Source organism: Myodes glareolus, chromosome 9 (assembly GCF_982192425.1).
Source record: "Myodes glareolus chromosome 9, mMyoGla1.1, whole genome shotgun sequence".
Lineage (NCBI taxonomy): Eukaryota > Metazoa > Chordata > Mammalia > Rodentia > Cricetidae > Myodes > Myodes glareolus.
This window is the reverse complement of record NC_142034.1, coordinates 106,906,110-106,918,177: the sequence shown is the minus strand read 5'-3', so window position 1 is coordinate 106,918,177 and position 12,068 is coordinate 106,906,110. Positions and strand designations below refer to the sequence as shown.

Sequence of the window (12,068 nt, the reverse complement as noted above, 5' to 3'; positions counted from 1 at the left end):
CCACACTGAAACAGCCTTGTCTGCACAGCACACACTTCTCCCTTTAAAGGAAGTAAGAATCTATCCTAAGCTGAGTATGAGTGGCTGTGTCTGGAGATCAGAGGCTCAGGATACCCCAAATGGCTGGCCTCAATGTGGAAATGGTTTCATGAGGTTTTAATGTTCTAGAATAAAAGAAAGTCATAAATCAAGGTAATCTTTAAAGGACTCTTGTGGGGACCTGATGACATTCTTAGCTTTGGGGTCAGTGGAAACTGGTGGTCTGTTATGATAGATAAATATTAGGTCAGGCAAGGATGCAGACAATAAATGGCCAGTTAGGGGTTAAAGATAGCCCAAGATGATTAAGCCCTGGATCTCTAACATTTCAGTTCTCCATAATTACCAATCTGTTAGCCTTTTAGAATCTTTAACACAGATCTGCCCTTCTTTCTCTGGAAAATTCAGTTTATAGCTTCTTCTTAAATGGGGGACACTGAGCTCCTCCATCCCATTCCTGGATTTACCAAGAAGGTCCTGTGTCAGGGTCCAGGAAGAGGGTTAACTAGACATGATGAAGTAGCCGCATGAAGTCAGAAGGACTTCACATCTTGTCTATGAGCTGTTACTTTGGACATACTGCCTGACTGTTAAGCTTGGATTCCTCATTTGTAAACTGGGTCTCTACCATGTCTTGCTTACTTTAGGAGTTGCATGGGGCTGGCTCTCATCGCTGGGATGCAGCCTTGCAGCAGGGTCTCCCTATTAAATCCCAGGCTGTGGCTGGAGCTTGGACATATAGGAGGCTCTGGCTCCACCCAGTGCTACATCAACTGGCAATGATGGTGGCACCTGCTGTACCAGTGGGCACTTCTTATTCCATTTTAGAAGAAACGGGAAGCTACGGCTATGTGGCAGAGCACCTTCCCAAAGCAAAAGCTCCTCTGTGGTGATAATATTGCCCACTAGTGTCTTGTCTGTTGAGCACTTACATCTGCTCAGTCCTCCTCAGAGCACTTGTAGCTTATACCAAGAATGTTCTTTCATTGGACACCTATGCATTTGTGGAAAGGTGGCAGACCACCATATCTGTGTGATCACTGCTTGGTTCTGTATCTGCTCAAAGATCAGCTTCTTAGACAGACACTCCCTATCACCCTGTCCCAGGAAGTCACTCCTTCTCTCCCTCTTGTTCCCCCATCCTCTTCTCTTCTTCCTTTTTCTCTCTTCTCACTCCTTTTCCTCTTCCCCTCCCTTTATCCTTAACTTTTCTAAGCACACCTGCCCACCTGCTACATTGTATTGTCTGCCTCTTCCTGTTAGAGATGGGTAACCTATGAGCTGAAGTGGACAGGGCCTTTGTTGTGTGCTTATGGCCCATCCATAGTCGGTTCTCAGCAAACTCCCTAGGGTTCAGTAAGTATTGAAGGTTACTATGGAGGTCAGGGCTTTCTAGGTCGTATTCCATCCTTAGGAATTAGATGCTGCTATTGCTGCCATTGCAGAGAAGGGAACTGAAGCAAACATGGTTCAGGGCCAGGCTACCCAGTGAGTTAGCACCAAGAACGAAACTGACTCCTTAGGTCTCTGTGGTCCTCGAGAGGACACTGGTTCATCTGTCACTCAGGGGCTCTCAAGGATGCCCAAATTGACACTACTTCAAGTCCCTTACCTCAGCTAGAGGTGGAAACACCTGACCATCACAGAGAAAAATGGGAACGGTACCCCCAGATGGGGTCTAGGAACACCTCCCTTGACCACCATCTTCACAGTCTGGTCCTCTGGTTTGTGGCAAGAGTGCAGGACCCCTGAAGGGGCCCAGAGGCTGATGTCATCCTTCATGTACCCCACAGTGGACCGCATTGTGGGCCTGGACCAGATGGCCAAGATGACTGAGAGCTCACTGCCTAGTGCCTCCAAGACCAAGAAAGGCATGTTCCGCACTGTGGGCCAGCTCTACAAAGAACAGCTAGGGAAGCTGATGACTACGTTGCACAACACCACGCCTAACTTTGTGCGCTGCATCATCCCCAATCACGAGAAGAGGGTGAGGTACCCCCCAGCCTGGAGCAACAAGGCAGACTAACGAGGTGGAGGGGCAGAAAAAGAGGTCTGACCTTGCTCCCTGTCCTGAACGGCCTCAAGGACAGTGGACAGTTGTCTGGATTTGGGGCCTACTCCCCATGCCTAAAAGCAACAGAAATCAAGAAAGGAAGAAAGGGACTCTTTCCAGAGACTGTTCAGCTAGGTAGTGGCATGGGGTATGAGGCCACCAACCCTTCCATTCTTCTAGTAAATGCTTGCCAAGCTGCTATTTGTGACTGACACTTAGGATGCAGTGTTGGAGAAATCATTGGGTACACATTTGCTTGTCACAGTGGAAGGGCATTGCTATAGCATCTAGTAGAGAGAGGCGTGGAAGGCTGCTGGACATCTCATTATGTGCCCCATTTTTCCCACAACAGAGAATTAGAGGACCCAAAATGTCAGGAGACCAGGGACCTTAACACACAGGCTAGAATCACAATGGTAAGTTAGGAAAACAACAAAAAGCTGGAGTATCTACCTCTGCAAGAAATTTAAGAATGGATAGATGGGTTGGGGAGATGGCTCAATGGGTAAAGGCTCTTGATGTCAATCAAGGCTAATAACCTGAGTTCCATCCCTGGGACCCACATAATAGAAGGAAAAAACTGACTGCTACTGGATTTCCTCTGACCTCCACATATGCATTGTGGCACACTTGTGCCCACACCGATCCCCCATACACACATATACGCCATAAATAAATAAATGAATGAATAAATAAATAAATGTCATTTGAAAAGACATAGGTAGGTATCAATTTGGTGACATGCATAGTGAGGTATGAGTGTTTTTGGTGGCATTTAGGCCAAGGACTGGGGGTAAGAAAATGAGTTTAGGCAAGAAAACTGTAGCTAGCTCATTTTGTATTGTTTTGTTTTGTGTGCATGTGTGTGTTTGTGCCTATGAATATAGGGTACACATACACAGTGTGCTGTAGAGGTCAGAAGACAAGCTCTGGTGTAGGTCCTTAGGCACCTTCCACTTCCGTGTGGGACAGCGTTCTCATTGGCCTGAAGCTTTACCACACAGGACAGTTTAGCTGGCCTACTAACTTTTTGAAATCCTCCTATCCCTGCCTTCCTTCTTACAATTCTAGGATTACAGGCACATGGCATTATGCTTGGCTTTACATGGGTCCTGAGGATTTGAACTCAGTCTCATGCTTACAGCGTGGTCACTTTATGGAGTGAGCCATCGTTCAGCCCCCTTGTTTCATATTGCTACACGATGGCATGAGGTAGGGATGGAACTGGACTGGATTATGGAGTTCCTTTTGTGATGGCCTTCTGTCTATAGGAAGCCACTGAAGGAGTTTATACAGCAGGTCATGGTCAAAATTATGTTTTAGACCAAATGAGGAGCTAGGAGGAATGAGCAGGACTGAGGGAGATGACCAAGTTGGAAGGTGCTGCAGTCGTCTGGGTAAAAGACACAGACAATGGCATGCAAAAGTAGGTCGGGAAAGATGGCTCAACCATTTAAAATGCTTGCCACACAAGTATGACTTGGAACCCCAGAAGCCCACATAAATACTAGGTGGATATGGTGGCCTGCTTGTAATTTTAATCTCCAAAGGCAGAGACAAGGAATTTCCAAATCAATTCAGCTAAGAGACTAGCAGGACTGGTGAACTTTGAGTTTGGATGAATGAGTCAATGAATACAATGGAAGATAATGATTTCTGACACCAACTTTCGGCCTCCAAATGAATACACACTCATGAATATACACATTTCACGTGCATACATATCACATACACAGGCGCATACACACATACATAGCACACACACATCACACATGTCCACACATGTATGCTCTCATAGACGTACAAGAACATTAATACATACACTTACACACTACAACTGCTTTTTTTGGGGGGGGGTTGGTTCTTAAATACAGGATTTCTCTGTGTAGCATTAAAGCTTGTCCTAGAACTTGCTCTGTAGACCAAGCTGGCCTCTAACTCACAGAGATCCGCCTGTCTCTGCCTCCCGAGGTTTTTTTCTTAAAGAAACTTACTGGACTCACTCATAAGTGGCTTTTAGACATAAATCAAAGAAAAAAAACCAGCCTATAATTCACAACCCCAGAGAACCTGGACAACAAAGAAGACCCTAAGAGAGACATACATAGATCTAATCTACATGGGACGTAGAAAGAGACAAGATTTCCTGAGTAAATTGGGAGCATGGGAACCATGGGAGAGAGTTGAAGGGGAGGGGAGAGAAAGGAAGGGAAGCAGAGAAAAATGTAGAGCTCAGTAAAATCAATTTTAAAAATGGAAAATTTTAAAAAAGGAAAAAAGAAAATTACTGGGAGAGACTTAGGAGGTAAGAGCTATGGATTAGCAATGACCACGAGTGAGGGAGAGGATAGTGAAGGGGAAACAGACCTAGTTTCTAGCCAGGGGTGCTAGTACCACCAAGTACAATGGGGATTATGGGACAAATAATGCCAAAGAAAATATAGAAACCCAGAGATGGCAACAGGGGACATTGTACCTCAGCTAAATCCTGTGAAGACCCCACAGACTTCAGATAAGTTTTCTGGCCCTGGGGTCTGGGCCTTGCTGCTCGAGTGGTCACTGGCCTCTTCCACTTTCATAGTCTGGCAAGTTGGACGCATTTCTGGTGCTGGAGCAGCTGCGCTGTAATGGCGTGTTGGAGGGCATCCGCATCTGCCGTCAGGGCTTCCCCAACAGGATTGTCTTCCAAGAGTTCCGGCAACGGTAAGCCTGCTGTGCTTGGTGGGGCAGTGGGGAGCAAGCCCCGAAGAAAGAGTGAGTGATGGAGATGAGTGAGTAACTTCTGTCCTGTGTTTTAAGCTATGAGATCCTGGCAGCGAACGCCATCCCCAAAGGCTTTATGGATGGAAAGCAAGCTTGCATTCTCATGGTGAGCTTAATCTTGGACCCTCCCCAGACATTCAATTGTGACCTCCCAGCTTTGAGTCATATTTCTAGTTGCTGATCTGGGTGGAATGGTTCTTAAATACATGGCACCACTGAACAAACAGAACAGTTGGAATAGCAGCCTTTCTCTTCCTCTCTCCTCAGATCAAAGCCCTGGAACTTGACCCCAACCTATACAGAATTGGGCAGAGCAAAATCTTCTTCCGAACGGGAGTCCTGGCCCACCTGGAGGAGGAACGAGACCTGAAGATTACTGATGTAATCATGGCCTTCCAGGCAATGTGTCGTGGCTACCTGGCCAGGAAGTAAATACAATTTCCTGTATCCTAAAGCTTCCTCCAAATTCAGAGTAGAAACCTAAAGTCCAGAGAAGGGGATTTCCAGCCCTGTATTGGGGTTCCCTGATTCCAAGAAGCCATCTCTTTTAAGACACTCCCATAATCAACAGCTTCTATCTGAGAGGAAGCAGAAACTACCAACTGAAATGTGCATGTATGAGAATTATGGATACAAAAAGTGCAGAACGACAGTCAATGGAGTTGAGAGTTTTAGACCTGGGTTCTCATTCTCAATTTCTCATTTTATGTGCTCAGATTTCTCCTGAGTGCAATCATTTCTGCCTCATAAAATTGCTCAAGAGAAGTTAATGAAATGATGCTTAGAGAGGACTTGGAAGTGTGGCTGGTTCATTTTAGAAGTCTTAGACTAGGAGACCATATCAGAGGAAAGATTATTTGGCTGTATCTCTAGCCCCATCTTCAAATAGGATTCATAAAGGGAGACACTAGAAGTTGCAATGCTTCATCAGTTCTGCTTGGTGTTGAGGTGAAAACTCAAGTTCCTCAAGGAAAGATGCCCCTGCTGGGCATGGTGACCTTTAATCCCAGCACTTGGGAGGCAGAGGCAGACTGATCTCTGTGAGTTCAAGGCCAGCCTGGTCTACAGGGCAAGTTCCAGGACAGCCAGGGCAACACAGAGAAACCATGTCTGAAAAGAGAGGGAAAAAAAGACACAGACAGAACGACAGAAATAAAAGGAAGGAAAGAAGGAAGGAAGGAAGGAAGGAAGGAAGGAAGGAAGGAAGGAAGGAAGGAAGGAAGGAAGGAAACAACCTAGAGTGATCTTTCAGGTGCTGAAGACTGGAATGTGTGCTATTATCAGGGATAGTCCAAACCACATCTGCAGAGCCCTGATTGTGTCAGAGAGACTCAATATGGCTACGTCCAGATACTGGGGAGCCCTTAGTGCAACAGCAGCCCTAATTTGTTAAATTTTATCATTAAATTCTCTGTTGCCATCGTTCCTGTTTCCAAAATAATTGGTACTCTTAATAATAATTGGTGTTCTTATACGTACCCACAGCCCACGAGGCTCCTAACATAGCAGAATGGGTTTGTTGTCATCATCCTGTAGTTTTTCAAACTCAGAAGCTCCTAAGAAACATAGTGCTGGTTTGGTATTAAGGTTTGAGAATTCTGAAATACTACCAAGGAATAAAGAAGTCTGTCAGAACTCAGTGGGCACAGCTAGAGTCTGAAGGATCCCTGTAAAACAGAGCATAGGAATTTTCCTTAGATATCATTTCTAGCCTTGATTCTGAGGCATTTGTGAGCCTGAAGTTTCCCTTACCTACTGAGAAAGGCTCTGGGAGCCAGCTTAAGTGGCTTGATCAGATAATATGCTGGTTAATATTCTGATTATATTCTGGTAACATTAAATATTCTGATGCTCAGAAAGATTGGCTGGAGCAAATGGGGGGTGTCCTATACAGGGAATGATGCTGTGAACCATGAGGGAAACACCTCACTGCTCCCTGCCTTCCTCTCCACAGGGCCTTCACAAAGAGGCAGCAACAGTTGACAGCCATGAAGGTGATCCAGAGGAACTGTGCTGCCTACCTCAAGCTTCGCAACTGGCAATGGTGGCGGCTCTTCACAAAAGTGAGTGATTGACTCTGCACCTTCCAGAAGTCTCTTGACCTCCTTCAGTTTCCCAACCCCAAGCCCTACTGGGGTCTCTAGAGATGGGAACGGGAGGTGGTCCAAAGTGACTCTGGAATTGGAGGTCTGAAGTCAGGCCTCACATGCAGGGCTGTAAGGTGCTCCCCTTTGGTTTGTATGTGACAGACATGCACTGCTGTGACAGTGACTGTGACAGGGAAACGGCAATGTAGGATTTTTTTCTTGCAAGGATGCATAACTACATCCAACTCCCTTGGCTCTTCTTTCATTTTGTTCTAATAAATGGATCTAATAAGAGGCCCAGTGGGTAAAGCACACAGCCCTGGGTTCAATACCCAGAACTACAAAAGAGAAACAATAAAAGGTCTCTCATCTTTGAGTTTAGGCTCAGCAGTTCTGTCTTGTGGGAGAGGTTCCTAGAAATTGTTCTTAAATATAAGCCCATACCTCTTGCCTCTACCTACTGATGCCAGTAGAATCTTCCATCCCTGTTTCAACTGCTGATTATGTCCCTGACATTGCCCAGTGTCATCTAGACAAAATCATCTATAGCTGAGAACCAATCCAATATTTGATGAAAATGGCTCACTTTGGCCAAAAACACTAATGATGACTATCTATGCAGGTAAAGCCATTGCTCCAGGTGACACGACAGGAGGAGGAGATGCAGGCCAAGGAGGAAGAAATGCAGAAGATCAAGGAGCGGCAGCAGAAGGCAGAGACTGAGCTAAAGGAGCTGGAGCAGAAGCACACACAGGTATAAACACGTGTACAGTGGGCTGTGGGGGCTGCACAGCCAAGAACTCAGCCCGTACTGAGACTTGGATCACCTCATGGCCACCTCCTGATCCTGCATCCTAATCCTGCGTGCAGCTGGCTGAGGAGAAGAATCTGCTGCAAGAGCAGCTGCAGGCAGAAACAGAGCTGTATGCTGAGGCTGAGGAGATGCGGGTCCGGCTGGCAGCTAAAAAGCAGGAATTGGAAGAGATTCTACATGAGATGGAGGCCCGCCTGGAGGAAGAGGAGGACCGGGGCCAGCAACTGCAGGCTGAGAGGAAGAAGATGGCTCAGCAGATGCTGGTAAGACATTGCAGGGCCACCTTATGATGGGAACAGATTTACTGGACCCTCGTGAAGGCATCTGATGATACACAGCCCTGATTCTGGACAATGGAGGCACAAACCCTTAGAATGGTTATCTGCCCAACACCACAGAGCTAGGGCAGGGATTGAACACCTCACCGGAGCCTGTTCTGTCTGGTGTCTTGTATTCTGTATGCTGACCCACTTCCTGTTAGCAACTTGTTGTAAGGATAACACTGTAATGAACAGCCTGAACATAGCAGCTTCAAGTTGTCCATATTTATCTTAGTAGTCAGCAACTTGGGAGGGGCTCAATTGAGTGATTCTGACTTGTGGTCACTCGTGAGGTTAGCAATCAAGATCCCAACCAGTCATCTAAAGGCTTAAAAAGGATAGAAGATCAATTCCTTTGTGGCCTATTCTCACGATTGTTAGCAGGAGGTGTCAATTCCTTAGCCACTTCATGGGGACTGCTTGGGCTTTCTTCTGTTATGACTGTGGACTGCCCACCCACACAGAAGAAGGAAGGAGGAAGCCATGATGCCTTCCATGGCCCAGGCTTCTAAGGTTACAATCTATTACTTCCTTCCAATCATGTTGAGAAGTCTCAGCACCCCTGCCACCCTCACACACATACACATACTCGTGGGGCCTAATTGCCTGCCTCTGGAAGGAATGACAGGAAGAATGTCTGGAGTATGGTACCGACACCCCAGTAAAGACATGTCACCAACACTGAGCAAAGCAGAGTAGCCTACATGGCTGTCCATCTCCTCCTTTCCTCAGCCCAGCCTTCACACTGACTAGTCCCAGACCTCCTCTAGTGACTTTGTCCCAGCAAGGCTGTGATGCTTGTCTCTCTCCCAACCAAGGACCTGGAGGAGCAGCTGGAGGAGGAGGAGGCTGCCAGACAGAAACTACAGCTTGAGAAGGTCACAGCTGAGGCCAAGATCAAGAAACTGGAGGATGACATCTTGGTCATGGATGATCAGAACAATAAACTTTCAAAAGTGAGTTAGATGTGCCAGGCTTCCCTGGGATACATTTCCAGCACCCCATGAAAACAGGGGAGAACTGGTAAATTCAGTTAGTAATTCCAAGCTAGCTGACTCCATTAATGCAAACCAGGCATCAGTTAGGTCCCTGTGGGCTAGGGTCTGTGTGGATCAGGAGGTCAGTGTCCTACACTGGGGCTTACACTCTAACTCAGTAAGTAATTATTACCACTGTGACCAGGGTCTGAAGATGCTCACCCTGTTAGGAGTGGAACACTCTTTGGAGGATCTCCAAGGAGACTTTCCGGAGGAGGGGGCATGAATGTAGATTGGAAAATAGTTAGGAATAAAAGGCTGACCTGCATTGAAAAGGTACTGAGGCAGAGCCAAGTTGTCATGTGGCAGAAATGGGGAAGTCCCTTAGCTGAACACTGAGTGCAGTACACACTGGCCTAAGGTAAGTAGTGAGCAGCCTGGGAAGTTCCTAATGAACTTCTGCCATCTGCAACTCCTGGTGCCTGTGATTAGGAAGGGGGTTCTTTTTAAACTGTTCGTATAGAAGCTGCCAGAAATAAAACAAAGATGATGTAGGGAAAATAAGAAAACCACGGCAATGATTATTTTCCCCTTGGCCCCAAAGGAACGAAAACTCCTAGAAGAGAGGGTCAGCGACTTGACAACCAATCTAGCAGAAGAGGAAGAAAAGGCTAAAAACCTCACAAAGCTGAAGAGCAAGCATGAGTCCATGATCTCAGAACTAGAGGGTGAGTGGACAAGTAGTGGGACCAGAGCCATGTTAAGTGAAATGAAACTGTACTCAATGAACTGTACCCAAATGAACTGTACTCAAAGACACATATTTTGTCTAGATTTTAATATTTTATTTGATGTTCTTATTATTTTATTTTCCATTTTCTTTAAAAATTCATTGCTTATTGATTGAGTGTGTATGTATGTATGTCATATATATGTGTAGTGTGTGTGGTTATGTATATCACAACATGCACATGGAACTCACAGACAGTTTTGTAGAATTGGTTCTCTCCTTCTGCTGTACAACTCCTGGGGATTGAACTTAGATTGTTAAACTTGGCTGCAAATGCCTTTACCTGCTGAGTCATCCTGTTGGATTTATTTTACTTTATTTTTAGAGGCAGGGTCTCATGTCGCCTAGGCTAGCCTGAAACTTACTATATAGTCAAAGCTAGCTGTGAGCTCCTGATCCTCCTCCTGATACCTCCCAAATGTTGGTATTACAGGTGTGCCGCTGTGCTGGGCTTATGCAGTGCTGGGAATGAAACCCGAAGTCTTGTGCATGCAAGACATGCACTATCAGCTGAACTATGTTCCCAGTGTAGAGTTTTGATTTTAAATAAGTGCATAGACATAACACATGAAAGTTGAAGGGGGGTCTATAGAAAGGAAGGGGTATTAAGGTAGGGCAGGTGACTGGACAAGAGAGTGAGATGGGGAGAGAAAAAAGGAAAATGTCTTTGCTCTCATATTGAATCAGGTTTTAAAAAAAGAAAAACCATAAAAGCAGAAAGAGGAACTGTTTGAATAGAGAAAGGGGACCAGAAGGAGAGGGGGGGAATTACAAGAGAGTAATTGAGATAAATACAAGCAAAGTCCCACCATGTGTGTCTATGAAATGGCCTCACAAAATCCACTATTCTATATAGCCACTTGAAAAACTAATGCACAGGGACTGGAGAGACGGCCTAGACCTCTCCAGTGCTAAATCATGAGGACAGAATTGGCTCACAGATGCTGTAACTCCAGCTACATGGGTTCCAACAGCCTCTTCTGTCCTCCAAATGCCTCACACACAGGTACACACACACTTGCACAGATTCCCCCACACAGAGATACTCACACATGAACACGAACACGCACACACATATACACACACAGACAGCTACACATGGACACAGACACTCATACACACAGAGATAAAATAAATATTTTAAAAAACCTAATAAACCAGAAAAATCAGAAAGGAACCTTTAGAAAGACAGATTATCATGGGAAAGAGATGCTATCCGGGCTTCACACTGTGTGAGACACTGGAGGGAAGATCTTTTCCCAGGCTTGACACTCCCTTCACAGGAGAAGGGTCTAGAAATGTGCAATGTCCACAGCCCAGGCAGAAGGCATAGGCCTCTTCCCGGTGTCATCCCCCTGCTAAGGTAGCCCTGGCTCTCTTGCAGTGAGGCTGAAGAAAGAGGAGAAGAGCCGGCAAGAGCTGGAGAAACTAAAGAGGAAGCTGGAGGGTGATGCCAGTGATTTCCATGAGCAGATCGCTGACCTGCAGGCACAGATTGCAGAACTCAAGATGCAGCTGGCAAAGAAAGAGGAGGAGCTGCAAGCAGCCCTGGCCAGGTGCAGGGTGTGTGTGTGTGTGTGTATGTGTGTGCGTGTCCATGTGTCCCAGTCCTGGTGTGTGAGTATGTGTATGTACCAGTCTTAGTGTGTGACTGTGTGTCCCAGTCTTAGTGTATGAATGTGTGTGTTCCAGTCTTAGGGTGTGTGTGTGTGTGTGTGTGTGTGTGTGTGTGTGTGTGTGTGTCCAGAGACCCTCTACTTTTTGAGGTGGCTTCAGGCCCTTGGGATGGATGTTGTTTCTCAGACCAGGTCTCCTGTAAGCCTTCCCAACTATGCTTTCACCCCTAAACCTCACATTTGACCTGCTCTTCCGTCCAAACTTATCCTCTCTGCAGTCCCTCTACTCCGATGGGATTGCAGCATCTGAGATGCCCAGAATTTGTCATCTGAACCCCAGTTCTGAGTTTCTAGTCACCATTGAGTCCCTCTCTGTTGGTGTCTAGACTGGGTGACTTTCATCCTCCCCATCCTACTCTCTGTGCAAGCCGGCTTCGCCCCAGCTTCTGGCCACACTTCTGACCACACAGCCTGAGTCACATCTGCCCCCCTATTCCCTCTGCTCTTCTTTTTTCCTGGCATTTGACTGGCTTCAAGCTGCACATATGGCAGCAGCAAGTGACGATCTGTGTAGTGTGTTGTGTGTTCAGTTCATTCCCAGAAGCACCC

The 12,068-nt window shown here is 46.3% G+C and overlaps 1 protein-coding gene across 4 annotated transcripts in view; it reads left to right on the top strand.

The window, feature by feature from the left end:
- Myh11 (myosin heavy chain 11) overlaps positions 1-12,068 on the top strand; it is a 91,443-nt gene that overhangs the window by 59,783 nt on the left and 19,592 nt on the right. For all 4 annotated transcript variants that reach the window (XM_048433271.3, XM_048433270.3, XM_048433273.3 and 1 more), the window contains 10 exons: positions 1,833-2,026; positions 4,674-4,795; positions 4,892-4,961; positions 5,123-5,283; positions 6,810-6,918; positions 7,565-7,696; positions 7,813-8,019; positions 8,895-9,032; positions 9,658-9,781; positions 11,228-11,399. In XM_048433271.3, coding sequence (XP_048289228.1) covers positions 1,833-2,026; positions 4,674-4,795; positions 4,892-4,961; positions 5,123-5,283; positions 6,810-6,918; positions 7,565-7,696; positions 7,813-8,019; positions 8,895-9,032; positions 9,658-9,781; positions 11,228-11,399 — 1,429 coding nt within the window. The remainder of the gene's footprint in view (positions 1-1,832; positions 2,027-4,673; positions 4,796-4,891; positions 4,962-5,122; positions 5,284-6,809; positions 6,919-7,564; positions 7,697-7,812; positions 8,020-8,894; positions 9,033-9,657; positions 9,782-11,227; positions 11,400-12,068) is intronic.